Genomic DNA, 24,885 nt, shown 5'->3' with positions numbered 1-24,885 from the left:
TGGCTTCTGGTCAGGTGACGCCGTGATAGTGTTCTCTCCAAAGGAGTTGTACCAGCTCACAGCAATTCTGTGGGATGGGCTAGCTTTTCCCCACAGCCTTGCTAAGATTTGGAAGCATACGGCAGTACATTTTGCCGATCTCATGGGCAGGCCATGGAATTTTAACTATTTAATCTTCACGGTCCCGGGTGATAGGGAGGCTGATATAACCTTATGAATACCTGCCATTCAGGTGTTCTCCTTTGAGAATTGCCTCCTTACAGCCGTTTCATCTTTTTCTAGTGATTTTCAAATTACTTGAGGGATTTTCTTATATATATCCCAAATTTTAAGTAATTTTAGCAGGCTTTGTTTTTCATTTCTCTTGACGGGCAAATTTATGAATTTTTCTTTCTGATGTGTGCTCTTTGCCATTTTGTTTATGGCATTCTCCCCTACCTGATGCCATCAAGTTCATAGCCTGTGTTTTCTTATAAAATTTAGTCTTTCTTTTCATACTTAGGTCTCCATCTAAGATGCCTGGACTTCGTTTGGGGTAGGGCGGGTTTTTCCTTTTGCCTATGGACAGCCGATGATTTATTAAGTAGCCCCGTTCTTCCTCCCACTGACTTGTGATGCCTTCTTTGTTAAAATCCAGTTTTCTGTTTCTGGGTTTTCTATTCTCTTTTATCATTTTGTTTACCAACCCCTGGGCCATCGTTCTCATTGTTTTAATTACCATAATTTTATAATATATATACATCGTTTTGCCATCTGATCGTGTGGATACTCATTTTTTATTTGTGTTCTTCAGAATTGTGTTGGGTATTCTCTGCCCTTTTCCCTTGTGTAGAAGAATAAACATGGTCTTCTGTTGTGCTTGTAGAGGCTGTCGGAGGGATTTCCATATTAATTGTTACAGAGGGGAGATGACAGACCACACTGATAGCTAAACACCTAAAGTAAGGCTGAGGCCTTTGTCAGACATGCAGAGCCAATGATTCAGTTTAAGGGAGGAGTGTTGGGGTCCAGCCCCAGTGGGTCCAGGGGTTCCTAAAGGTGTGGACGGAGTCAGCAAAGAAGGAATGACACGGAGGCAGCGTTCAGATGATCAGCATAGCCAGCTTCTCCCTTTATTCTCCTGTTACATCTATATTTATACCATTTGATCCTATAAGCATGCCTCTATAATCACTTCAAGGTCTGTTTTGGGTAACCTTCTACAGTTCCTTTTTCACTTCCATAGTTTATCTGACCTTTGCCAAAAATCCTGTCTCTATCTAGTTCTGTTGATTTTAATCTTGTCTAGGTTAATCTCTGTGTTCCATTATAAGGGCTATTCCAAGGTCACTATTCTACTGCTCTACTGATAAGCTACAAGGAAGTGACTGAAGGAGATTATCCTACCCAGTAAAGGTTATGTCCTCCCAGCTCCGCTGCTTGCCTTCCCTGGGATTGCCCTGTGTCAGTGGGTCTTCAGGGGTATAGGCTTTGGTGCTTTCCCTGGTGGGCAGACCCCTGGGGATGTGGGCCCAACAAGTCCCAAATTTATTGCCAACAGTCTTAGTCCAAGTTCTTCATAAGTAGTACATGGTATTTCTGTAACACTAGGGGGTTTTATTGATTTATTCCCTTCCCTAGTCCTGTTAATCCCTAACTCCAGGGAAAAATCCCCACCTGGGGGAACAACCTTTCTCAGGGAGGTGGTTCTGGTTATAACACATAGCACTAAGAAGGGGAGCAAACATATTAAGAACAGTATGCCGTATACACCAGGTACCTTGAAACATATGCTGTGCAGATGTTTCTTCCCTGCAACGACTGTGTCAAGCAACAAGGGTAAACCGGCTTCCCACAGAGGAGAATCACAAACCATGAGTTACACAGGGATATGGGCTAGCTGATACCATTCTGCATGCTTACTAAGGCTGACAAATCTTATATAAAAAGCTAATATGCAAATTGAACAAATGGCAGAATGACCAGCCTCTATGACAGGCACTGACCATCAGGGGGCAGACGCTCAATGCAGGAGCTGCCCCCTGGTGGTCAGTGTGCTCCCACAGCCAGGCTCATGGCTGGCGAGTGCAGTGGTGGTGGCTGGAGCCTCTCCCACCTCCGCGGCAGTGGGACATCCCCCAAAGGCTCCTGGACTGCGAGAGGGTGCAGGCTGGGCCGAGGGACCCTGCCGAGTGCACACAGTTTGTGCACCGGGCCTCTAGTAAATAAATAAATCATGTACACTGGGAACCAGAGAAAGGGACTGCCAGTAAGGAAGTGTGAAGATGAGAGTGAACGCCTACGCTGACTTAGAGCTGCAGACTTTAGTAGGCACTCATGTTACTTTTATGTAAATATGTAAATGAACTGGTGTTAATAGGCAGGTATGTGAATTCCTATTCCTAGGTCGGTCTTAGGAGGGAGCCTGAGAGCAGTGAGAGTGATGCCCGGTAGCAACGAGAATGCAGCACTTGCTTCTTGATTTCTCTCTTTCCCGGATGAGAGGACCAGGAATCTTTGGAGAAATGCTGGTTTTAGGCTGGACAGGGAAAACACAACATGGGCCTGGGGCATCTTGAAGTGTCTAGAAAGAAGGAAGAACAAATAAGTAAAAAGATGGGAGCCAGTCAAAAGGATACAGGCTCCAACACGCAAGAACTCCCAATGGCCAAATCTGGAACATTGTTGGCAATGACATAAATTATAATAGAATACATTTATACTGCTTGTATGGGCCAAAGAATAAAATAAATATTCACGAACCCATGCAGATGTAAATACGGAATTGAATAAATAAGCAAATGGAGAAAAGGGATACATCTTTCTGACATAAAAATTCCAATTAATAAACATAAAAAAATGAGAGAAATGGAAAATCACCATTAGACCACAGCAGTGAGCATTGCTATGGATAAGACCCCCAGATGATACTAAAACTACTGGGTGGAACTTTAAAGAGAAGCAGGATGCTTGGATAACCTCATATATATCCCCCCAATACTTGTGAATTACTGTACTGTTTTAACATGTGTTCACATAATCTTTGCCAGTCCTCACTCTCACAGGGGTCACCTAAGACCATCGGAAAACACATATATAATTACATTACGATTCATTTAACAGTAACAAAATTACAGTTATGAAGTAGCAATGAAAATAATTTTATGGTTGAGAGTCACCACAACATGAGGAACTGTATTAAAGGGTCGCGGCATTAGGAAGGTTGAGAACCACTGCTCTAGGAGGTAAAACTTAATTGTCCTCCTTTTGAGCATGAGCGGGACTCAGGCAGTCACATCTAAAACATAGATTATGGGGCCCTGGCTGGTGTGGTTCAGCTGGTTGAAGGTTCATCCAATGCACCAAAGGGTTGTGGGTTTGATTCCAGGTCAGAGCACATACCTAGGTTGTGGGTTCAATCCCAGGTCGAGGCAGGTACAGGAGACAACTGATCGATGTTTCTTCCTCTCCCTTCCTTTCTCTAAAAAATCAATTTTGAAAAAGTTTAATAAAACATAGATTATGGAAAGAGAAAGAAATAACGTCACAGTGGAGAAACCTAGCAAACAACCCGTTAATCTTGTTTTTACGGTTAACGGCACCAATCAGTCATGCTGATGTCATGCATCCTGATAGGATGTCACTGGACAGGCACTTCACCTGTGTTGTCTTCTTCTCCCATATGTATAACCTCCAGGAAATCATGAGGAAAACCCCAGACAACCCAAAGCTGAGGGGTATTCTACACCATACCTGTCCGCTGCTCTCCAAAAGTGTCAATGCAGAGAAAGACAATGCCATATAGAGACCTGGTATTAGTTTACAACCAGGGGCAAGGAGAGGCTGAAGGAGGAGGCAGGCCACTCCACATAGGTAGGCGGCTGGTTTGTCAACCACGGGCGCTTACCAAGCTTGTCTTGGGTGACTGCAGGGCAGCGAGATCTCCACCCTGCCCCCTGGAATCTTAAAAGCTTCTAGAGAGGCCGTAACGGGTTCAGTCACATATACAATCCTTTCAGTCACATATTCCATCCAGACGTCTCAACAACACTTCACTCTCTCCAAGCTGTGTCCTTGAAACAGCTCCCACGGTGGGACAGTGGGCAGAACACACATACCACCGACAGGGGAGGAGGCACGGAGCCTCAGTGCCTGGGTGCAGCCTGAGGGCCAAGGGTGGTCCTGCCCTCCAGGTGACCTCCTCCTCCACGCAGACCAGAGGACATTAAGAAGACATGAGGACAGACACAGCACAGTTGGACACTGGTACAAAAAAAAGGGTGTCAGTGGAGACACCAGCGAAACAGGAAGATAAGCGTGTGGGTTAGTTGACAGTACTGTGGCAAGGCTCACTTCTGCGTTTGGACACTGTGCCATCTCATATACGATGCTAGCACCAGGGGAGGTGGGTGAAGAGGGGGAAGGACTCTGCGCTACCCACACACTCATTTGTCAGTACAACTACTTCAAAATAAAAGTGCGTCAATCCCCCAGTGAATTAATTGTAAATGACTGCACTGAGAGGAATGACAATACCAACAATCACTACCTCTTCCTTCATTAGTCATATTTTTTGACTTCTCACAATTATGAAAAATGTATTTTGCACATCAACATTCACGCACATACAAATATTTACATGTCAGATAGGTAAAGACCTACTCTGCTATAAAAATAACTTTAGCCTGACTGGTGTGGCTCAATGGTTGAACATCGCCCTATGAACCAGGAGGTCAGGGTTCGATTCCTGATCAGGGCACATGCCTGGGTTGCAGGCTTGATCCCCAGTTTGGGATGTGTAGGAGGCAGCCGATCAACGATTCTCTCTCATCATTGATGTTTCTATCTCTCTCTCCCTCTCCCTTCCTCTCTGAAATCAATAAAAATACATTAAAAAATAACTTCATAACAAGAGACTTCTTTATACATAGAAGGGTAGGAAAATACACGGGGTCCAACCTGTCATTCCCAGAGATCAGATTACCTGGTTACATTTGCTTCTACTTGCAATATTTTCTACTTGGGAACTTCATCTTAGTTTATATCAACAACCTGAGCTCCTTGATTAGCTCATGAGGTTGTCAATTCAGCTTTCCTATCAGAATATGGAAAGAATTTACCTCATAGCACCTGAATAATCAAAGTACTTTGGGGCTAAGAAATTTCCTTCAATCTTTCCATTTAATTAAAGTCCCTCTCCCTTCTTTACTCTCCCTCCTTCAAGGGAGACTAGTTTTTCTTGTTACACATTTTTGTGCTTTTTTTTTCCCTAAAGGAGGGGTTGATATTAGGTTTCCTCTACACCTCCATGTGAAATTTAAAATTAATACGAAAATATACACATAATCCATAATACTTACTCCACACCTACACATGGCCCTGTTGGGATTCTGTTTGAAATTACATGGAATTTATTGATTAACTAGAGGCCCAGTGCACGAAATTCATGCACTCAGGGGTGGGGGTCTCCCTCAGCCCGGCCTGTGCCCTCTTGCAGTCCGGGAGCCCTCAGGGGATGTCCAACTGCTGGCTTAGGCCTGCTCCCCCAGCGGGAACACATTGTATGCGGGAAACATATTTACACGTTTTACGTATTTATACGTTCTACCAGTGTAGTAGAGCGCAGGACACGTATTAATACATTTTTTATAGACTAGCGGTAGACTGCAGGTAACATATAAATATGTAAACTAAAGTTATCGTAATTTTACTGAACGTTGCCATTTACACAAAAAATTAGCAAAAATGGCCCGCACCACCTGTTAGCACGTGATAAAAACTACCCGCAAACAATGTGTTAAGAGGGTGGAGAAGGCTCCCGCCACCACTGCTGCTGTGCTTGCCAGCTTTGAGCCCAGCTCAGGGCTTCTGGCTGAACGGTGCTCTCCTGTGGGAGCACACTGACCACCAGGGGGAAGCTCCTGTGTTGAGCATCTGCCCCTTGGTGGTCAGTGTGCATCATAGTGACTGGTCATTCCGCCTTTCAGTTGATTTGCATATTAGCCTTTTATTATATAGGATGATGAGAATTTTATCTTTACAGTACTGAGTTTTTCATAATAAATATAATAAATGCATAGGTTTTATTTGTTTATTCATATAGATATTTTAATCCTCATCCAAGGATATGTTTTTATTAATTTTGAGAGACAGAGAGAGAAAGAGAGAGAGAGAGAGAGAGAGAGAGAGAGAGAGAGAGAGACATTGATGTGAGAGAGAGACATTGTTCAGTAGCCTTTCGTATGCACCCTGACCAGAAGTGGAACCTGCAACCTTTTCCGTGTATAGGATGACACTCCAACCGACTGAGCCACAGCAGCCAGGGCTGTTTATTCATATATTTTTATGCCTGTTTGAGTTGAACTGTGTCTCCCAAAAAGGTATGTTGAAGTCCTACCTCCTAGTACCTGTGAATGGAAACTTACTTGGGAATAGGATCTTTGTAGATGTAACCAAGTTAAGACACGGTCGTTAGGGTGGGCCCTGAGCCATCTGACCGGTGTCCTCACCAGAGGGGAAAGTGGCCTGAAAAGACAGAGACACGCAGGGAGGAGGCCATGTGACCACAGAGCGGAGCTGGGTGGAACCGCGCAAGCTGAGGAACTCCGAGGATGCCGCCCCGCCCGTCGGGAGCCGGGCCAGGCAGGAGGGCTCTGCAGCCTCAGAGGCAGCCTGCTGCCCACACCCAGATGCCTGACCCCTGACCTCTGGACTGAAAAGAGGGAATTTCCGGCGTAAGCCACACGGTTTGTGGTACTTTGTTATGACAGCCAGGAAACGTAATTAATACAATGTCCTTCCAAAAAGTTATATAATTTTATCTTTTATAAAGGACTTGCTTGCTTTTCATTAGGTTTATTTCTAAGTATTTAATGGATTTTACTGTAATTCTGAGTAGGATCTTCTTTTAAAATTATATTTTCTAATTGTAGCCTGATTGTCTATAAGAATGTTGTTACTACTTGCATTTTTAATTTATTTTTTTGTTTGTATATTTCCATAGGGTTTTTTTTTTTGTCACCAAACATAGTTTGCAAGTAACAAAACTTTGTTTCTTTCTTCCCAACTCTCACACTTTGTTGTCCTCTCTTGTTTTATCGCATCCACTGAGCCCGGTGTGTGCTGAGTGAGGCCGTGACGGAAGGCCTGCCCGTCTTGTTCTGGTCTTTCCGGTTCTCTTCTCTCACGGCTCCCTTTGCTCAGTGTATTTATAATGCATGAGGTGGGTGAGATGTTGCGCTGCTAAAAATAATCTCGCTTTACCTGGCTTAATCCCATGTTCCTTTTACACATGGACGTAAATGCCACTTCCTCTTGGAGGTTCTCTCTTGCCGGTGAGCTGGCTGCTGTGCCCCCCCCATGGGCTCCCCGCGCTCGGCATTTTCTCTCTCCTGGCGCCTGCCTCACGTTCAGAAACGTGCTTGTGTGATTGTTTCTGCCTGAACGGGCTCTTGCTTTCTGCCTCGCTGCTCCCTCCACGTCCAGTCCAGGGTCCAGAGAATACCAGTTGCTTCAAATGGCAATGGAAAGAATGAATGAAACAAAAGGAGAACAAGAAGCCTTATAAAATTAAGCAAAGTACAATTAGATGTCAGAACATTCATCCAGACAAAGATATTTCAGGGTTTATGTCAATAAAAGTATAGAAGTCCCATAAGAGATAAGAAAGAAGATTGAATGAGTGGAGATTCGTCGTCTGTGTTTCTGGGTGGGAAGCTCCACCATTATACCTTTATTATGTCACATTTGAGTTTCAAACTGTCGGGAAGTAACCAGTGCCAGGAAAATGAAGAACAAAATACAGTTAGATCCGTGTGTAAGACCATATGTCAAAATAAATGTCAGATGCTTTCAACATTTAAGTTTAGAAAAAAATAATAAACCAAAAATGTACTAGAAGAAAATGTACATTGACTTTGGGGACACCATTTTCCACCAAAGGTTAAAAACTACAAAGAAAATGCCTGAGACATGGAATTTGAATCATAAAAATGAAAAGCATATGTAATTAAAAACACTAAAACAATTTCCTGGTAAAGACAAGCTGGTAACTCAGTCATTGGAAGAATACGATAGAGGGGAAAATCTGTATCCTTATTACCTAAGAGGCTTTTACGAATCAGTAAAAGCAGTAATAGCAACTAAGCCATTGGCAACTAATAAAAATAAAAAATGAACTCCTTCCTGAGTGTGTGCTCCCACTTCGTGTGAACATGAGTGGGGCTGAAGGATGTCCCAGGGGTTGTCTTGCTCTGTTTTTTGGTGGATCTGGGAAAGGGGGTGTGGGAACGGTGCTGATGCGACCGCAGTTCTTGCCAATGGAGGACAATAATGACTATACCTTTTCCTCTTCTTCCCGCGTCACCTACATGTTTCCCTCCTTGATGCAGTGATCACAGGACCAGGGCTGCAGCTACAGGGGCTGTGAACAGGGACGGTTCCTGAGCTGGGAGCTGTCACAATTCCCAAGGGCCTGACTGAGCAGGCGGTGCCTTCACCCTGCCGGCAATTGGGATCAGCAGTGAGTGCAGTTGCGCTGCCTGGAGGTGAAGCTGTCCCTCCAGTTCTGCACCTCACCTCACCCCACTCGGACGGAGGGAGGCACTTGCTAGACCAGTACTGCTGCCTGCGGTCCAGGCCAGCAAAAGGGGTGAGAGTTTGGGCCCACGTGGGGAGGAGGGTCAGGGATGAACATATGGCTGGGCTTCGTCATGAGGGAAACCCAACATTACACTCGAAAGAGGCTCAGAGCGAGACAGTATTGTCTCCTGGCTCCTTATAGCAGGTCCTCCTGGAAGAGGGGCATATGCAGCTGAGACCACTCATGCTCTGGGGACCCGAGGAGATCAGATGGCGGCCTGTAAACTTAAGTGGCCTCGCCCTGCGCCATATTTTCATGTGATAAGATGCTGGGCCTGCTGGTTACTCGTGACGGAATGAGGTTCTAGTCATGTGTCACTACCTTTTGACCTCTGTGATTGGTTGCTCTAAGGGACCCTGTGAGAAGACCAGGGGTCAACTGTGAGACTGTGATTTATAATAAGAAATATATGATTGGCCCGGCTGGCGTGGCTCAGTGGTTGGGCATCATACCAGGAGGTGATGGGATTCCCAGTCAGGATACATGCCCGGGTTTTGGGCTGGATCCCCAGTTGGGGGTGTGCAGGAGACAGCTGATCAATGATTCTCTCTCATCATTAATGTTTCTGTCCCTCTCTCCCTCACTCTGAAAAAAAAAAAAAAAAAAGTAATGTATTTTCAGTCTTGGACCCATTCCTGGCACAGAGCTCCTAAAACCTTGGAATCTTCTGTGATAAGAGCAATAGAGGTGTTTTTTGTTATTGAGGTGACTTCTGGAAAGCCTTACAATAATTTGAGGATGGGGACCCAACCATGTAAATGTAATTCGAGGGTTGGAACTTTTAACAATCCCCATCCCCAACCTCCAGGGAGAGGAGGGACTGGAGGTCGAATTTACAGCCGAAGACCAAAGATTTAATCAGCCATGGATAGGTCACAACCCTCCACAGACACAAAACAAACAAGCAAACAAAACCAGAGGAGGCTCTGAGGGCTCCCAGGGGGTGAACACAGGATTTAGGGAGAGGGGCACCTGGAAACGCATGGACGCTCCGAGCAGGTCCCTACTCCTGCTCCCCCATCTCCCACCGCCTGTTCGAGTCACATCCTTTCCTGATAACTGGTGATCTAGAGCAGTGGTCAGCAAACCGCAGCTCGCGAGCCACATGTGGCTCTTTGGCCCCTTGAGTGTGGCTCTTCCACAAAATACCACGTGCGGGAGCGCATGTACAGTGCGATTGAAACTTCGTGGCCCATGCCCAGAAGTCGGTTTTCGGCCTGGGTGAGTCTATTTTGAAGAAGTGGCGTTAGAAGAATTGGGGGTACGTTCGCTGAAGTCGACCCCTCAGATTGAGGACGTTTTTAGCAAAGGCCAGCTTAGGAGTACCCTAATTAAGTTCATAACAATGTACCTACCTATATAGTTTAAGTTTAAAAAATTTGGCTCTCAAAAGAAATTTCAATCGTTGTACTGTTGATATTTGGCTCTGTTGACTAATGAGTTTGCTGACCACTGAGCTAGAGAGTAAAGTGCTGCTCTGAGTTCTGGGAGTCGTTCCAGCGAAGTACTGGAACCCAGGGAGGGAGTCGTGCGAACCTCTGACTTAGAGCCAGTGGGTCACCAGCACAGGTGATGACGGGGCTGGCGCCTGGCAGCTGAGGGGCGGAGACAGTCTTGCAGGATTGAGCACTGCCCCAGCGGGTCTGGCGCTCTCTGTGGGCGCAGCGCCTCAGAATCGTGTCGAATTGTAGGGTGCCCCGTGGGGTCCAGGCATTGCTTGTTGGTGTGGGGGGTCCGCCCTGCCCCTGACACACACATTGGAATTGGTACCAGAAACTATTTACAAACCGTGGAAGACCAAGGTTGTAGCCCAGGCTACCAACAAGAAGCCATAGACGGGGCCAAACAACAGAGACCCCCATCTCACGGTTCTGGGCTGGAAGTCTGAGATGGGGTGCCAGCAGGGGGGCTTCTGTGAGGGCCCTCTTCCTGCGTCACAAGGTCCCCTCCTCTCTGCGTCCTCAGATGGTGGGATGTGGGTACCTGTGTGAGGAGACGTGGAGAGCTGTTCAGCTTCCTCTGAGGCCAGTCCTACCTGGTGAGGGCTCCACCACGGAGACCTCATTTTAACTTCAATACGTCCGAGAGGCCCCGCCTCTGGATATGGTCACCTTGGGGGTTGTTAGCGCTTCAACAAACGGGTTCTGGGGGACACAGTTCAGTCCACAGATAAATAAACAGCAAATAAATATAAACGGAGGTGTGGCATTTATCTTGGTCATTCTCTTTCTTCCGGAATTTACTCTCTTGTTCGTTTTTGGCTTCTTGAGCCAATCATGTAGCTCATTTGTCTCTACTTTTTCTTCTCTTGGGGCGAGTCTGTTGAACATATAACCTTGCTTGTTAGTGTGGCCTCATCCCGCCCGCTAGGCTTTGTCACGGAGTGCTTTCAGCTCTGAGCATTTCTGATTTCCATGTGGGATCTTTCCCACCCAAGGTTCTAGATGTTCTCGGCCATTATTGTTAGTTTCTGCTCCTTTGACAAATATCTACTGTTCCTCTTTGTCACCATGTGGCCTGTCAGGAGCTTTCCCTCCAGACGGACAGGACAAAGACAGACGGGGAAGTGCATGCGCTGGGTGGGAGGCGAGGGTTCTGTCCACACTGCTGGCCTAGCGTAAACTTCTGACCTGTCTCCCTCCCCTGACTCTAACGGGGCCTGCTCACCCTCTTCTCCCCTAACTCTGACGGGGCCTGCTCACCCTCCTCCCCCCTAACTCTGACGGGGCCTGCTCACCCTCCTCCCCCCTAACTCTTACGGGGCCTGCTCACCCTCCTCCCCCCCTAACTCTGACGGGGCCTGCTCACCCTCCTCCCCCCTAACTCTGACGGGGCCTGCTCACCCTCCTCCCCCCTAACTCTGACGGGGCCTGCTCACCCTCCTCCCGGCCCCCCTCCTCCCCCCCTAACTCTAACGGGGCCTGCTCACCCTCCTCCTCCCCTAACTCTAACAGGGCCTGCTGACCCGCCTCCCCCACTAACTCTAACGGGGCCTGCTCACCCTCCTCCCCCCCTAACTCTAACGGGGCCTGCTCACCCTCCTCCCCCCCTAACTCTAACGGGGCCTGCTCACCCTCCTCCCCTAACTCTAACGGGGCCTGCTGACCCTCCTCCCGCCCTAACACTAACAGGGCCTGCTCACCCTCCTCCCCCCCTAACTCTAACGGGGCCTGCTCACCCTCCTCCTCCCCTAACTCTAACAGGGCCTGCTCACCCTCCTCCCCCCTAACTCTAACAGGGCCTGCTCACCCTCCTACCCCCCTAACTCTAACAGGGCCTGCTCACCCTCCTACCCCCCTAACTCTAACAGGGCCTGCTCACCCTCCTCCCCCCTAACTCTAACAGGGCCTGCTCACCCTCCTCCTCCCCTAACTCTAACGGAGCCCGCTGACGTCACTGGTCAACACGAGAGGAAAGGAATATGTGTGTTTTTGTAAGTCACATAGTGTGGGGTGTGTTGCACTCACAACCAACCCCAGGTCTTAGGGGCTGACAACAGCCCAGGGCACGTGCTGCGGCTGCGGCTGCTGCCTGTCATCAGCGCTGGCTCTGCACTGTCCTCTCTCAGCGCGGGGACGGAGCAGGTGGCGGTGAAGACAGGCCACTCCAACTCCTGGCACGATTGTCAGGCGGGAAACACTCCCACTGGCAACTGCCTCGCCTGTGCCCGAGCTCCATCAGCCCGTGTCAGTCACACGGCACTGGAAGAGGCAGGAAGAGGGTCCTGCCTGTGGGCCGCCGGACGCCGGGACTGTGTGGTGAAGGGCAGTACCAACATCTGTACACCATATGCTCTATCAGCAAGCATGTCGAACTCTCGGGCCGCACGCCTCCCGCTGGCCGCGAGTCTGGCATGCTTGCAGGCCTTCCCCAAACCCGTCTTTGCTTCTTATTTGTTGATTTTTTAAAAATCCCCTTCAGTATGGGAGTTATTACACATCCTCCTCATAAATTTCTTTAATTAAAAAACAACAACACACAAATGAAGATAGCCAGAGTTAGTTTCTATTGCTTAAAAATTTAGAAGGCATTTGACTTGGCATGATGATTGTTACTGACAGCTCAGTGCCCACGCCGGCTGGCTGGACAGAAGGGTGCACACACATGTTCTGAGGATAAGGCTTTCCTGGGAGCAGGCATGGCAGGAGCCAGCATTTAGATAAATAATTATTGGTGACCACTGTATGTCAGGCACCAGGCCCGGTAATTTGCTTATGTTATGTAAGCCAATTTCATTTTTTTTCTTTTTTTAAATTTTAATATGTTTTTATTGATTTCAGAAAGAGGAAGGGAGAGGGAGAGAGAGATACAAACATCAATGATTAGAGAGAATCAGTGATCAGCTGCCTCCTGCACGCCCCCTATTGGGGATGGAGCCCACAACCCGGACATGTGCCCTGGACCTGGAATCGAACCCTGACCCCTGGTTCACAGGTCGGCGTTCAACCACTGAGCCACGCTGGCCAATCAATTTCATTCTTGATAAAAACATAATTTACATATGCAGAAAATGCGGCGCAGGGAGGTGAAATGACCAGTCGGGAAGCCACTCAGCTGGCCAAGGACGGCCGTACTCTAATGTTATCATCTAACCGTGTGGAGGAGGACGAGGATACCGCGATGCATGCTCAGGTGGCGGGGCACGCAGGACCGTGAGCGCAAAGGGGAAGCGGTTGTGGCTTCTCAGTCGGGCGGGGCAGGCGGCTCTGGGTCAGAGAGGGCACCTGCAGCTTCTGGGGCCTGTAGCAATGAGGTGTGCTGGAGGCCTGGGCACACCTGGGGGGGCATTGTAAAACTCAGGCGGGTCTGACGGAGCATGGGTGTAGCTGAGGAAACAGAACAATCCTTCTCTCCAGTCTCCAGGCCCGGGGGGTCTTGGAGGCCGAGTTCTCCCTATGAAACGGCCCCTACTTCTCATCACAGGGTCCTGAAGAACCTGCTCCCAGAAAAAGCCTGGATCAAGAGCAGAGAAGAGGAAGAGGCACCAGCTGAGAGACGCTCTTCTCCCCACACCAACTCTCCCCCAGCAGCTGTAGCCTAACATTCCCGGCGGGCTCTGTTCCTGCAAGAGTCTCTTATTCAAGTGTGACCGTTTGGGTTTGGGGACAAGAGGGGGAAAGGGTCCTGGGAGATTTCCTCTTTAGCAGTCTCCAGGCAAGTAAGATACATGCGGGGTAGTTTGCCGGGGTGGGCACCACGAAGACCCTGCAGACGCCCCACCTACATGGCTTTTTAGCTCCAGCAAGGGGCCCAGAGTTGCCGGATCTGCTGTTTCAACAGAAACCTCGTATCCAGATATTTTTGGGGAAAGCCCTCAATTTTAAAATATTGCAACTGTTTTATATTTCTTCCTATCACTGTGCTGGCCACACTCAGCTCTCAGTTTGCCACCTCTGGGCTCAATTTTAATACCATTTTGTCCAAACCTTTCCAAATTTGAAAGCACGTCTTTCGTAAAACTAGACTGTGGCACAGGTTCTTTGCATGGCTGAGAGGGTGGGTAGAGAGTGCGGGTGCTACTTGTGTAGGCGAGCCCTGGGCCACAGGCTTGGCCTCCCGGCGCCTGGCCTTGCAAGGGTGAGGGACCCTGGCAGTGGCCTCCTGGCTGACCTCCCTACGCTGGGCTGGGCTGGAAAGAGGGATGGGTGAGCTGCGTCCCTCAGCTGTTCCCAGCACAGTAATGCAGCTGTGTGAGCCTGAAAAAGCACCCCTGGTTCCCAGGGTGATTTACAGGACACCAGACCCTGCGTTCTGAGCCCCCAGTGCACCATAAAGATGCATTACGAGGGAATAATCTTTATCTGAACTAGAGCTGCGGTGAAGGAGACTCTGTCCAGCTGAGAGCAGCAGTGAGCTTTTGTTCGCTCGGGGAAAAGTCCCTGTTCTTCATCTTATTTGATTAACATTTCTTTTTCCTCTTTGACACTAGGTATCTAGTTAATATTTAGACATTATATACATTTTCTTTCAACTGTTGTATCTATTATGTGATCAAACAAAACTCGAGATGCCAACCACATCAGACCTGCCAGGCACCCAGCTGTGGCTAGCGGATACCTGGGACTCACAGGGCCAGGTCCTGGGAGGGATGGCGCCAGGTGGGGGGTGGGGGGGGTATGGGGGTCCAGGGCCAGCCCTGTCCCCAGGAAGCAGAGTCGCCCAACTTGTTTGTTTATTAGGTGTATAGATCGACGATGGTCTCAGTCTATTTCAGTCCAGGGAAATCTGAATTCTTTTAGTGGCAATGTCCCCAAGGGACGATGGCGTAACTGTGATTAAAAAGGGGGCAGCCTCAAGTTTCTGGGCAGAAAGCAGTCACCTGGTGGCAGGACAGAGGCAAAAGGTTTGGGGCAGGAAAACTGGGGGTTTGTGTCAAAGCTCCACCCACTAGGAGCTCCAAGCTAAGATGGGGAGGCTGGGAAGATGGAAATTGGGGTGGGGAAGCTGCTATGGAGAAGAAATCGCTCCGGGGGCAAGGCAGGAGGCTATCCAGGGAGAGAAGGGCGGGTCAGGGGCCAGCAGAGTTTGCCTGGAGTCCCAGGGCAAAGGGAAGCTGAGCTCGCTCGCCCCTGGCCCCCTGCTTCCTGGTGCCTGGCACCGGAGGCGGGCGGCGGGCGGCAGGCGGCGGGCGGCGGGCTTTACGCCCTGAAAGTACTGGGGAAGGATGGAGAAAGCGGCGTCCCAGGCTCCAGGGAAAGGGATGCCGCGGGGCTGGGCGGGGAACACCTCCAGTGTGTGTGCGTTCAGGCGGGGGGCACACGATCTCCGCTTCCCGGGCTCCCCAGCCCTGCGCTCGCCTCCGCTCCCGCGCCCCCTCCGCAGGCGCGCGCGAGGCGCACACCCCCTCCCTCGGCGGCGCGGGGCGCGCGCCCGGCCTCCGCCTCCCCTCGCGCCGCTCGCTCTCCCGGCAGAAAGTTAGCAGCGGGAAGGAACTCGGGGCCGCAACAGCGCGCGGCGGCGGCGGCAGAGGCTGGAGCAGGAGCCGCGGCCGAGCCTGGAAACGGAGGCGCTGCAGGCGGAGCAGGTGCAGCCGGGCCCGCGCGCCCCCCTCGGTCCCCTTGCCAGAGGCTGAGGGGGGGAGCCGGGGGGCCGCCCGGACTCCGCGGGCAGAGCGGGGAAGGGGGCCATGCGGCCGGGCTTGCCCCGGGCTCAGCGGGACAGCGGCCAGGGCCGGGGGCGCAGCGGCGTCGCTTCATGCAGCCGGGGCGGCTGGGCAGCGGCGGCGGCGGCGGCGGCGGCGGGGGCGGCGGCTGAAACCATGTCCGGGCAGCGCTGGGGGCCGCCGCCGCCGCGAGCCGGGAGCCGCGATGGCCCCGTGGCCCGTACCTCCTCCGCCGCCGCCTCCGCCTCCACCTCTCGCCGCGCCGCCGCCGCCCGGCGCCTCGGCTAAGGGGCCGCCGGCGCGCAAGCTGCTGTTTATGTGCACCTTGTCCCTGTCCGTCACCTACCTGTGCTACAACCTCCTGGGCGGCTCGGGGTCCCTGCAGTTCCCGCTGGCGCTGCAGGAGCCGCCGGGCGCCGCCGCCGAGCCCCCGCCGAGCCCGCCGCCGCCCTCTCTGCCGCCTCCCCCCGTGCGCCTCGGCGCCCCCTCGCAGCCGCCCGCGCCGCCGCCGGACAACGCGAGCCGCGTGGAGCTGACCGAGCCTCCCGAGCAGCCCGCCGCCCCCGGGGCCGACGGCTGGGGGCTGGCGAGCGGCGGCGGCGGCGCCCGGGACGCCTGGCTCCGGACCCCGCCGGACCCCAGCGAGATGACCGCGGTGCGGAGCGCGCTGCTGGAGAGGGACGCGCAGGAGTCCAGCACCACCGACGAGGACCTCGCAGGCCGGAGGGCGGCCAACGCGAGCAGCGAGCGGGGCGGCGCCGCCAGCACCCCGGACTACGGGGAGAAGAAGCTGCCCCAGGCGCTGATCATCGGGGTCAAGAAAGGCGGAACCCGCGCGCTGCTGGAGGCGATCCGCGTGCACCCGGACGTGCGGGCGGTGGGCGTAGAGCCGCACTTCTTCGACAGGAACTACGAGAAGGGCTTGGAGTGGTACAGGTAGGACCCGGGCTCGGCGGTTGGGGGACTCGGAGGGAAGTCCTGGCGCCGTCCTGGGGGCCCCGCGCCCCGCGGAGGCTCTGGAACCCGGGCGGGGCGCCCGGGGCGCGGCGGGGAGCGCTGGGGCCAGCCAGGGCGAGGGAGGAGGTGGCGGCGGGCTCTGCCTCCCGAGCTGCGCGTCCAGCCAGCTGCTTTCTGAATCTGCGCAGCTCCATGCCTGGAGTCCCCAGCCCTGGTGCCCCCAGCGTTCCTCCCGCAGGCTCTTGGGGAGCTCTGCGTTCCTGTTGGGGACGCTGAGGACTGAGTCAGGACAGCTATGTTGACTAAAGGGCGTTGAGATCCCCGGGAATCTCTCAGAATCGCCCTGGAACGCATCTGCGTGGCTGGAATCCAACTTTAAGTATTTTCAGGTTAAAGCAAAATGAACAGGGAACAGTTAAAAAGGTGGTGCTGGCGAGTTCGGGCTTTCTAGTAAAGACCTAGGATGTCCCCCATCTCCAGAACTTTCTGTCCCCCTTGGCTGGATGAACACTGGGTGCAGGTGACAGAGGTGCCCTGGGTGTTGCTGCCTGCACCCAAGCCCTTCCCAGGAAGGTGGACATTCACCCTCCTCCTGTTCCCCCCTCTGCTGGTGGCGGCGGGGGGCGGGGTGGTGGGGGAGGCAGGGGTACGGGGAGAGAAGAGGGGACCAGAAAGTTGAGCGCAGGTGAAATAAATGGATGCCCCAGCTTCCTTGCCAGCCATAACATTTAAAGCAGCACTGGCGCAGATGCCCGCATGCAAGCCTCCGTTGCGTTTCTCCTTCCCTCTCTCCTCCTGTTTTATGTCTCTTCGGAAAACGGATCTGGCTGGCTGGCCCCATCTCTGTTGCATCTCAGTAATTAATTGCAATTGTCAAACGGAAACACAGGCTGTGTCAGCTAAAGTGATGTTATCATCTTAACAGAGCCAATAGGTAAACTAAGGATTGTTTCCTAACAAGCTGTTTTCCTGTTGAAGGGATGGCTGTCTCAGTTTAAATTACAGCCTGGGAAAGTTTTAGAAATGACAACTTCGGAAATATACAATAAATGTGTGATTGATTTCCCCCCTTTTAAAATGTGCCTTGTACTTGGGAAGCTGGAGAGAAGTGCACTTGGGGCATAAACATTCCAGCACATGAAAGAAAATAGCAAATGTGTCTGTTAATGTCCTGTCTGTTTCAAAAGCCAGAACTAATTGCAACATTTTAGGAGGCTTCAAACAGCCCCTTCCTCTCCAGACATGAAACAGCAAGTGCCCCATTTAACTGGAAAATCAGTGCCGCAGACATCACAGCCATGCCTTCCAGGTCGCAGTTATCACTAAGACGGTGTTAGGATGAGGAATGCACCCCTACGGGGGGCGTGATGTCTGGGGAGGGTTCCCTTAACTGATGGTTGCAGAAAGGTTCTAGCTTCTTCTGTGGGGCAGCTTTGGTCTCATGAGGGTAGCTGGCTCCCCCCCACCCCCCTTCTGATTTCAAAGCTGTGTATCTTGTGAGAAGTGTCAAGTGCCCTTTTGGGGAGAGGGTGGCTTAAGGATCAGATCTTTCCGAAATGTGTGTGGGTAGTTTCGCAGCAGCTGGAAACAGAAGGGGGGGCTGAGGAGATGCCGCAAAGGTGGTGCGGGGTGTGTGTGGGATGCGAGTCAGGAAGCCCGCCGGAGGGGCTGGACAATTTTCTGAGGAGGGGATGGAAGATGCCTGTTTTCCCATGTCCTTTTACACCGAGGCTGGAAAAGGAGGCGCATGCACTGCCTGGCCGTGGGGACCTGGCTGTGGCGTCTGGGGCTCCCCTTCCAGCTGGGACAGCAGGGAGATGTGGCGGGAAGTGGAGGACCGCGTGTCGTCCTGTCCTCAGTCCCGCCCCAGGCTGTCCGGGTGGTGGGCCCCTGTATTGCTGAGGTGTCACCGGAAGCGCTGGAGGAGAGTCTGTCGAACACGGAGGGAATTTTAGCCGAGCGGACTCCCAGGACCCCCTGCCACGTGTGCCCGGACGACTTGGTGTCTCTCTAGCCTTACCAGGGCCACGGTGCTCGGAGGCCCGGGGATTTTCCTGGGCTCTGTCCCTGGCTCCCGCCTGTGTGCGTGGAGGAAGCGGGCATGGCATCCTCGCTGGCTGGTAGAGAGGAGGCTGTGGCTCCGAGTCAGACCAGGACAGACACCTTGCTCTGGGGTCGCTGGTGTGGCTCCGCCTTGGCAGTGGCGGCCTCTGGACTGAAGCGCTCCTCTTGCCTGGAGCGCCGAAACCCACCGGAGCCTTCCTTTTCTGTCGCCCGATGACACAGCCCTAGGTGAATTCAAGCCCCCCCCCCCCCATGCACTTCTTTTTCTTTTCAGGGTGCCTCCCATGGCCCACCAATTCTGCAAATGTTTCCCGCGAGGGGGGCAGGAGCAGCGGCTGCTGCCAGCAGGGCTGGCCTGGGCCTTCCGCGGGCCGCCCAGCAGCCAGCAGCTGTGCCTTCTCCGAGCCACTCCAGTGGTGTCTAGATCCGGGTTTTGCTTCCTCCCGTGCTGTTGATCTAATGTGATTTAAAAACACATTTGGGATTAGAACATGTGCCTCAGATTTCCAGGCCCAGATAGCCTCCTGGATTAGGGTGTGTTCCAGCCGCTGCAGAGCCGGCTCCCCTCGTGGACAGCACAGGCCAGCGGTCAGTCAGGGTGTGGGGCAGCTTGCACCCTCCACGCCCCGCCCCAGACAAAAGGGCAGAGTCCCAGGCGCCTCACGTGCTCTGATGTGAGCTGTGAGCTGCACAGGCAGGGCCTTGAAGGGCTGTAAGGACCGGCCCGGTGGCGGGGCTGCCACAGCAGAACTCATCAAAGTGAGGAGGCCAGGAGCGCGGCCTCCCCCCCGCGGTTTAGACTGTGCGGCAGCCGTGGCCGCATAGCCTTTTGGAAACTGCCCAGGGCGATGGGAAGTGACCCTCCAGGGCTTCAGGCTGTCCTCACTGCCAGCAGCTGACACACGGCCCACTGGCTGGGCAGCGCCACTCAGGGGAGGGCTGCTGTAGTCCCGCCAGCTTCCGGAGGACAGTGGTGACAGCGTGGTTCCCACACGGCGTCTGGAGAGAGAAGGGAGGAGGACGGCGCCTGTGATTGCGGTGGTTGGCGCTGTAGAGGCCTGTGATGACGTTTGAGCGTCATGATGAGGCTGTGAGTGTGATCGAGACACCCCTGGCCCACAGGTGGCTCGGAGGGAACACATCCTGCTCAGGGTTTCTGGGAGGGTCCCCGTGAGCTGCCCGCGGTGAGCTGGCTGCGTCTGCCCCATGAAGGCACTGGGACGACCGTCCTCGTTTTTGTGTTCCACAACTTTAACCAGTATCTTCCGTGTCCCAGGACTGTTTCCGGTCCTGGGGAGAACGTGGGCCACAGGAGAGCGGAAGCCAGCCCCGTTCGTTCTGGAACTGGCATTTCACCAGGGGTGGGGGGAATGGCAAACCCACACGTCTTTCTTTGTGCCTCTGTCAGTGTGGCTGCTAGGAAATTTAAAGGTACACTGGCGGCTCACATTTTATACCCGCTGGACAGGGCTCCCGCAGATCAGTTCTTTTAAACTCCAACACGAGTCACCTGGGGATGTTGTTAACATGCAGGCTCTGATTCAGACTGGGAGGGGCGGGGGATGCTGACACTGCAGGTCCCAGGGCCTCGCTGTGAGGGGCAGGGGCTTAGAGCGTAATCGGTGCGCACACAAGTTTTACCTAAAATCAAATGATCAGGGAACTCCTCTCTGTGGAAAGGATGTCAATGAAGCGAAGGAGGAAGGTCCTCCCAGGTGAAGAGCTGGGTGGAGAGGTTTTCAAATCGAGGGGACAGCAAGTGCAAAGGCCCTGGGGTGGAAGTGAGCCTCAAGGATTTCCAAAGTGTTCTTTTATTATCCCCAAAGCACGTCCTTGGTAGCCGGACTAGCCTGGGTTCAATTCCTGGCTTTGCCGCGTTCTAGTTGGATGGTCTTGGTTGGATAACAGCTTCAGTTTACCTGAGAGTAAGTCCTTCCTTGAAGGATTGTTGGGAGGAATAAATGAAATAATACAAGTGAATATATTTTCTAGGCAAAAAGTGGGTTCTAGAGCAGAAATCCAAATAGGCCCGAACTGGGTTTTCCATTTCTCAGTCTTGTTGGTCTCATCCGCTTTACCTGCTATCTCGGCTGTGAGAATGTTCACGAATGTTTCCTTACCCGGGTGTTTTGGGAAAAGCCTAATAATGACTGGCTTTTCAATCTGTCAGCTTAACCTTTTACGCCAGGGGTCGCGAGGGCCGTGGGGAGCCTGCAAATGAGGGAAATGAACCAGGTGGGGAGAAACGGGGTGAATGTATTCTGTTAAAGGGGTGCACTGCTGGCTTCCCAGCTACTCTTCTCCATGCTCAGAGGTGGCGTCAGGGTTACCCGGTCTCCCGTTTGGTAAGAAAGTGGAAATTAGGTTTTGATGTGAAATCTCCTGCTTTTGAATGCTGGCAACAGAGTGAAATTTCTTGGAAGTGCTGTGAGGGCCAGCACCGGGAGGCACGCGGAGCCCATCGCGGGCTGGATGCCGCAGCTGCTCCCGCTCCCAGCTTCTGCTTCCGGCCATGTCGGAGACGGCTGGCGTGCCCAGCCCCTTGCCCCCGCTAGGACCCTGCCTCCCGGGCTACTTCAGTGTCCGTTCCCCGCCCGGTCCCAGGGCATCACAGCGTGGGGCAGAGGCGGTGGCCGCAACGCAAGGGGGCTGGATGGAAACGGACATCGAGGCAGAACAGGGCCGCTCCCAAGCACATTTCCCGCTTCTTCCCAGTGAGCGTTTTCTGGAAGGTGGGAAATGCCCATGTGTTCACTCACTGATCGTGAGTGCCCGGATCTGATCCATGTGGTTAAGTTGCGCTTATAGGCTCTGGTCAGAAAAGTTGGGTTCTAGGCTGTGTTCTGCCACCTACCAGTTCTACTGGACATCAGGTTACTTAAATCAACCAGTCTCTCTCTCTCCTCTCTCTCTCTCTCTCTCTCTCTCTCTCTCTCTCTCTCTCTCTCTCTCTCTCTTGCTCTCGCTCTCATCTTTGTTTCTTAGATGATGATGCCTTAGATGATGATGCTAGATTGTCTCCAAAGGGCCTGCCTATTCATTCACTCAGTGAAATGTTTTGGTTCTAGAACAGATTTCTGTATTGCTCAGAGGAAGAAAAGGGTAGAGTAGACGCAACACTGTTCGCAGCATGAATCCACTCATCCTCATTGCGTGACACTGGACAAGCGACTTAATGTCACCAGGCCTCGATTTCTTCATCTGCATAATGGGCTTCCTGATACTTCCCAGGGGTTATGTGAGGATGAAATAAAATGGTATCCATAGTACACAGAGTTTGTGAGAGCCAGTTTCCCTCTCCCCTTCTTTCCTCTCTCTCCCAGTTTTTCTTTTTCCCTTGCTTTTCTCTTCATTTCCTTCCTTTTATTTTATCAGTCCTGAAGGTCCCAGAGAGAAAGCTGTAATGCATTTTTCCATTTGAATGTAGTCTTTTATTTCCAGATTATGTCTGAATGAGGGACTTCAAACCCTGAAGCAGCTCTTAAGTAGCTCTCCAGAGAATAATCAAAGCCGGTTCCAGAATTTGGTCTCTTGTACCTTGAGCTGAAGGAGGAGAGGAGTCAGCGGGGCTGTCCAGCACGGGTGAGCTGTGGGCGGCAGGCCCAGCGGCAGGCGGGCATTTTCCGGAGCCTGCGGTAGGAGTGCGTGCTGCCCGGGACAGGGCGGCTTGCCCTCTCCGTCTGCGGAGCTGAAGCAACTGCGAACGCAGGGCTGGTCAGAAAGGCCCGGGAACGCCTGTGACGGGGCTGCTCCCACTGCCCCCGGCCATCACAGCACAGCTCACTCTTAGTCTAACTTCCATTCGGTCAGGAGAGAGGTCTAGAGACGGGTGAAGGGCCGATGCTAGGCCGCATGTCAGAAGGCGTCCAAGGCTTTGGTCTCACATGACGGACGGGGACGCTGGCTCCGCACCTGCCGAACCTCCGCCCGTTACGGCAACCGCTCGATTCCATGGGTTTCTGTGGTTTAACCAGCGCCTCTCTCACTGTCTTGGGAATTTCACTCTGAAATTATAACTCGCTGAGGGAACCTTTCAGCCCAGTTTGCCGTTAATTAAAAGCAGGCTGTTGAATTTTTTTTTTTTTTTAACACTTACCAGTTAGGATTACCTTCTTTTAAAATTTTTTTTTCGACCTTTACTTAGATATAAACATCTGTTTACAGGGAAACAAGGCGACACATGAAGGCCGTAAATGCTAGAGATTGAACTGAAACTGTTATAAACAAGAAAAGTAATTTATTGGCTTATGTAATCAGGAAGACTTAGGGGGTACTTGGCATCAGGAAAAGCTGAATCCAGGGGCTCCAATGGCGTCGCCAGGTCTCCCCCTTCCCGGTCTCTGCCATGTTGGTTCCTGCCTTGCTTCATTCTCAGTTAGGCGGTGTCACCACATTTTAGGCAAGATGGTCAGCAGCAACCGTGATAAGCATGTGTATGTTTATCAATTTATGGGAAATGATTTTCCTTAAGAGCTTCTGTAAGAAACTCCTGCAGACCCTGTGGCCCCGCTGGTCATGTGCCCCTCCCCACAGCAGTCCTTGTGCAGCGTCCAGCCAGGCTGGCGAGGTGGCCACCCCTCGGCTTGGGGGGTGGTGGGAGCCGGGAAGCAGGGTGAGTCCCATTGGAACCGTAAGGAATGGTTTCCCTGCAGAGAATGTGGTGTTCAGGGATTCTGTTGCTAGAAGTGGGGGCCAGTACACCACAGGCCTGTTAAGCATATAGACCCACGCTGGGCCAGGCCAGGCCCAGGGTCCCTCTCAGTATTTTAACCCAGGAAGGGAAGCAAAGGGTTATTTTGGGAGGCTCAGTGCCTTTGTCTTAGCCATTCATTTATTCGTTTATTGCGCATGTATTGATCGTTAACTACTTGCGGGGTCAGACGTGCATCAGTCATGGCCAGTGATCTGAAGGAGCTCCTGGGGCAGAGAAATGGACAAGCACCTGATTCCATTTCACTAAAGTTTGGACAAAGTGGGATTCACTCCAGGAATGGAAGGATGGTTGAATCTTAGAAAAATCTAATAATTTGACTTATTCTTAATATGGATAAATGAGAAAATCCTCGGATTTGTTTTATGGATGCTAAAAAGACATCTGATCAAATTAAATATCTATTCCTGATTTTTAGTACAACCCGTGATAAAACAGGGTCATTCCCAAACCCAGCATCATGTTTAGTGGTGTAACACTAGACACCCCCCACAATTCCAGACCCAGAACAGAAGCCCACGGTCATCACTGTTATTTACTGTTGCTCAGGAATTAATAAATGATACAATTAGATATGGAAAAGAGGAAGAAAGTGGGAGGTAGAATTATCACCATTTGCCAGTAAGTTACTCTCTTTTTTTGAAAACTTAAGTAAACAATGACGCTATTAGGAACGATAATAGGATTTATTAAGGCAAGGAAATTAATATGCAAATCTACAATTTTCCTATATGCCTACACCAGCAATTTTGAAAATATAATGAGAGACAATATTCTATTTATAGAATCAACCCAAGAGACAAAATAACTAGGAATAAATTTAGCAAAAATTGCAAGGGACTTGTAAGAACAACATTTTAATACTTTACTGAGGGGCAATAAAAAGAGACGAGTAAATGGAGAGAGACCTCTTTCTCTAGGACAGTATTTCTTTCTTTCCACCCATCTGCCAGCCCCTCTCCCCTGCCCTTTCTACTGGAGTTCTTTGCTGCTAGATTGAGATCAGCCCAGTGTGTCTAACAAAGGTGTGAAAATATTAATTCTGTGAACATGGCCCAAGTGTTGGACTTCATTCTTAGGATTCCCTTACTTCCCACATTTTGTTTGACTGAAGAGAGGATGGTAAGACAACCGTTACGGTTCTGATTCAAAAACAGTGTTATAAATCCTTGGTGGGGGTGTTGCCTGATTTATATCCCAGATTTAGGGGTGGTCGGACTGTGCCCAGGTGTGGATTAACAGCTGAGTTGGTGTAAATTTAGATGCACTCCTGCTGTTACAAAACAAAAAACAAACAAACCAGGGACAAGTGATGGTTATTTTTAATGCACCAGAAAGATGAGGATTTGGATGTGAATGAATAACAGTATCAGCTGTGGCAACAGGATCGGGCTGGCAACAGCAGGAGCAGTGGCAGCCGCAGCAATGGTA

General features: G+C 51.6%; 1 protein-coding gene across 1 annotated transcript in view; it reads left to right on the top strand.

The window, feature by feature from the left end:
* Nucleotides 1–15,529: 15,529 nt before the first annotated feature.
* The window catches only part of HS3ST4 (heparan sulfate-glucosamine 3-sulfotransferase 4), a 349,778-nt gene continuing 340,422 nt past the window's right edge, over nucleotides 15,530–24,885 (top strand). The window contains exon 1 of the mRNA XM_036307775.1: nucleotides 15,530–16,658. Coding sequence (XP_036163668.1) covers nucleotides 15,928–16,658 — 731 coding nt within the window. The 5' untranslated portion in view covers nucleotides 15,530–15,927. The remainder of the gene's footprint in view (nucleotides 16,659–24,885) is intronic.

Source organism: Myotis myotis, unplaced genomic scaffold (genome assembly GCF_014108235.1).
Source record: "Myotis myotis isolate mMyoMyo1 unplaced genomic scaffold, mMyoMyo1.p scaffold_m19_p_5, whole genome shotgun sequence".
In the NCBI taxonomy this organism is placed as follows: Eukaryota; Metazoa; Chordata; class Mammalia; order Chiroptera; family Vespertilionidae; genus Myotis; species Myotis myotis.
Note: the sequence above shows the minus strand (reverse complement) of the source record. Positions and strands in the feature narration are given on the sequence as shown.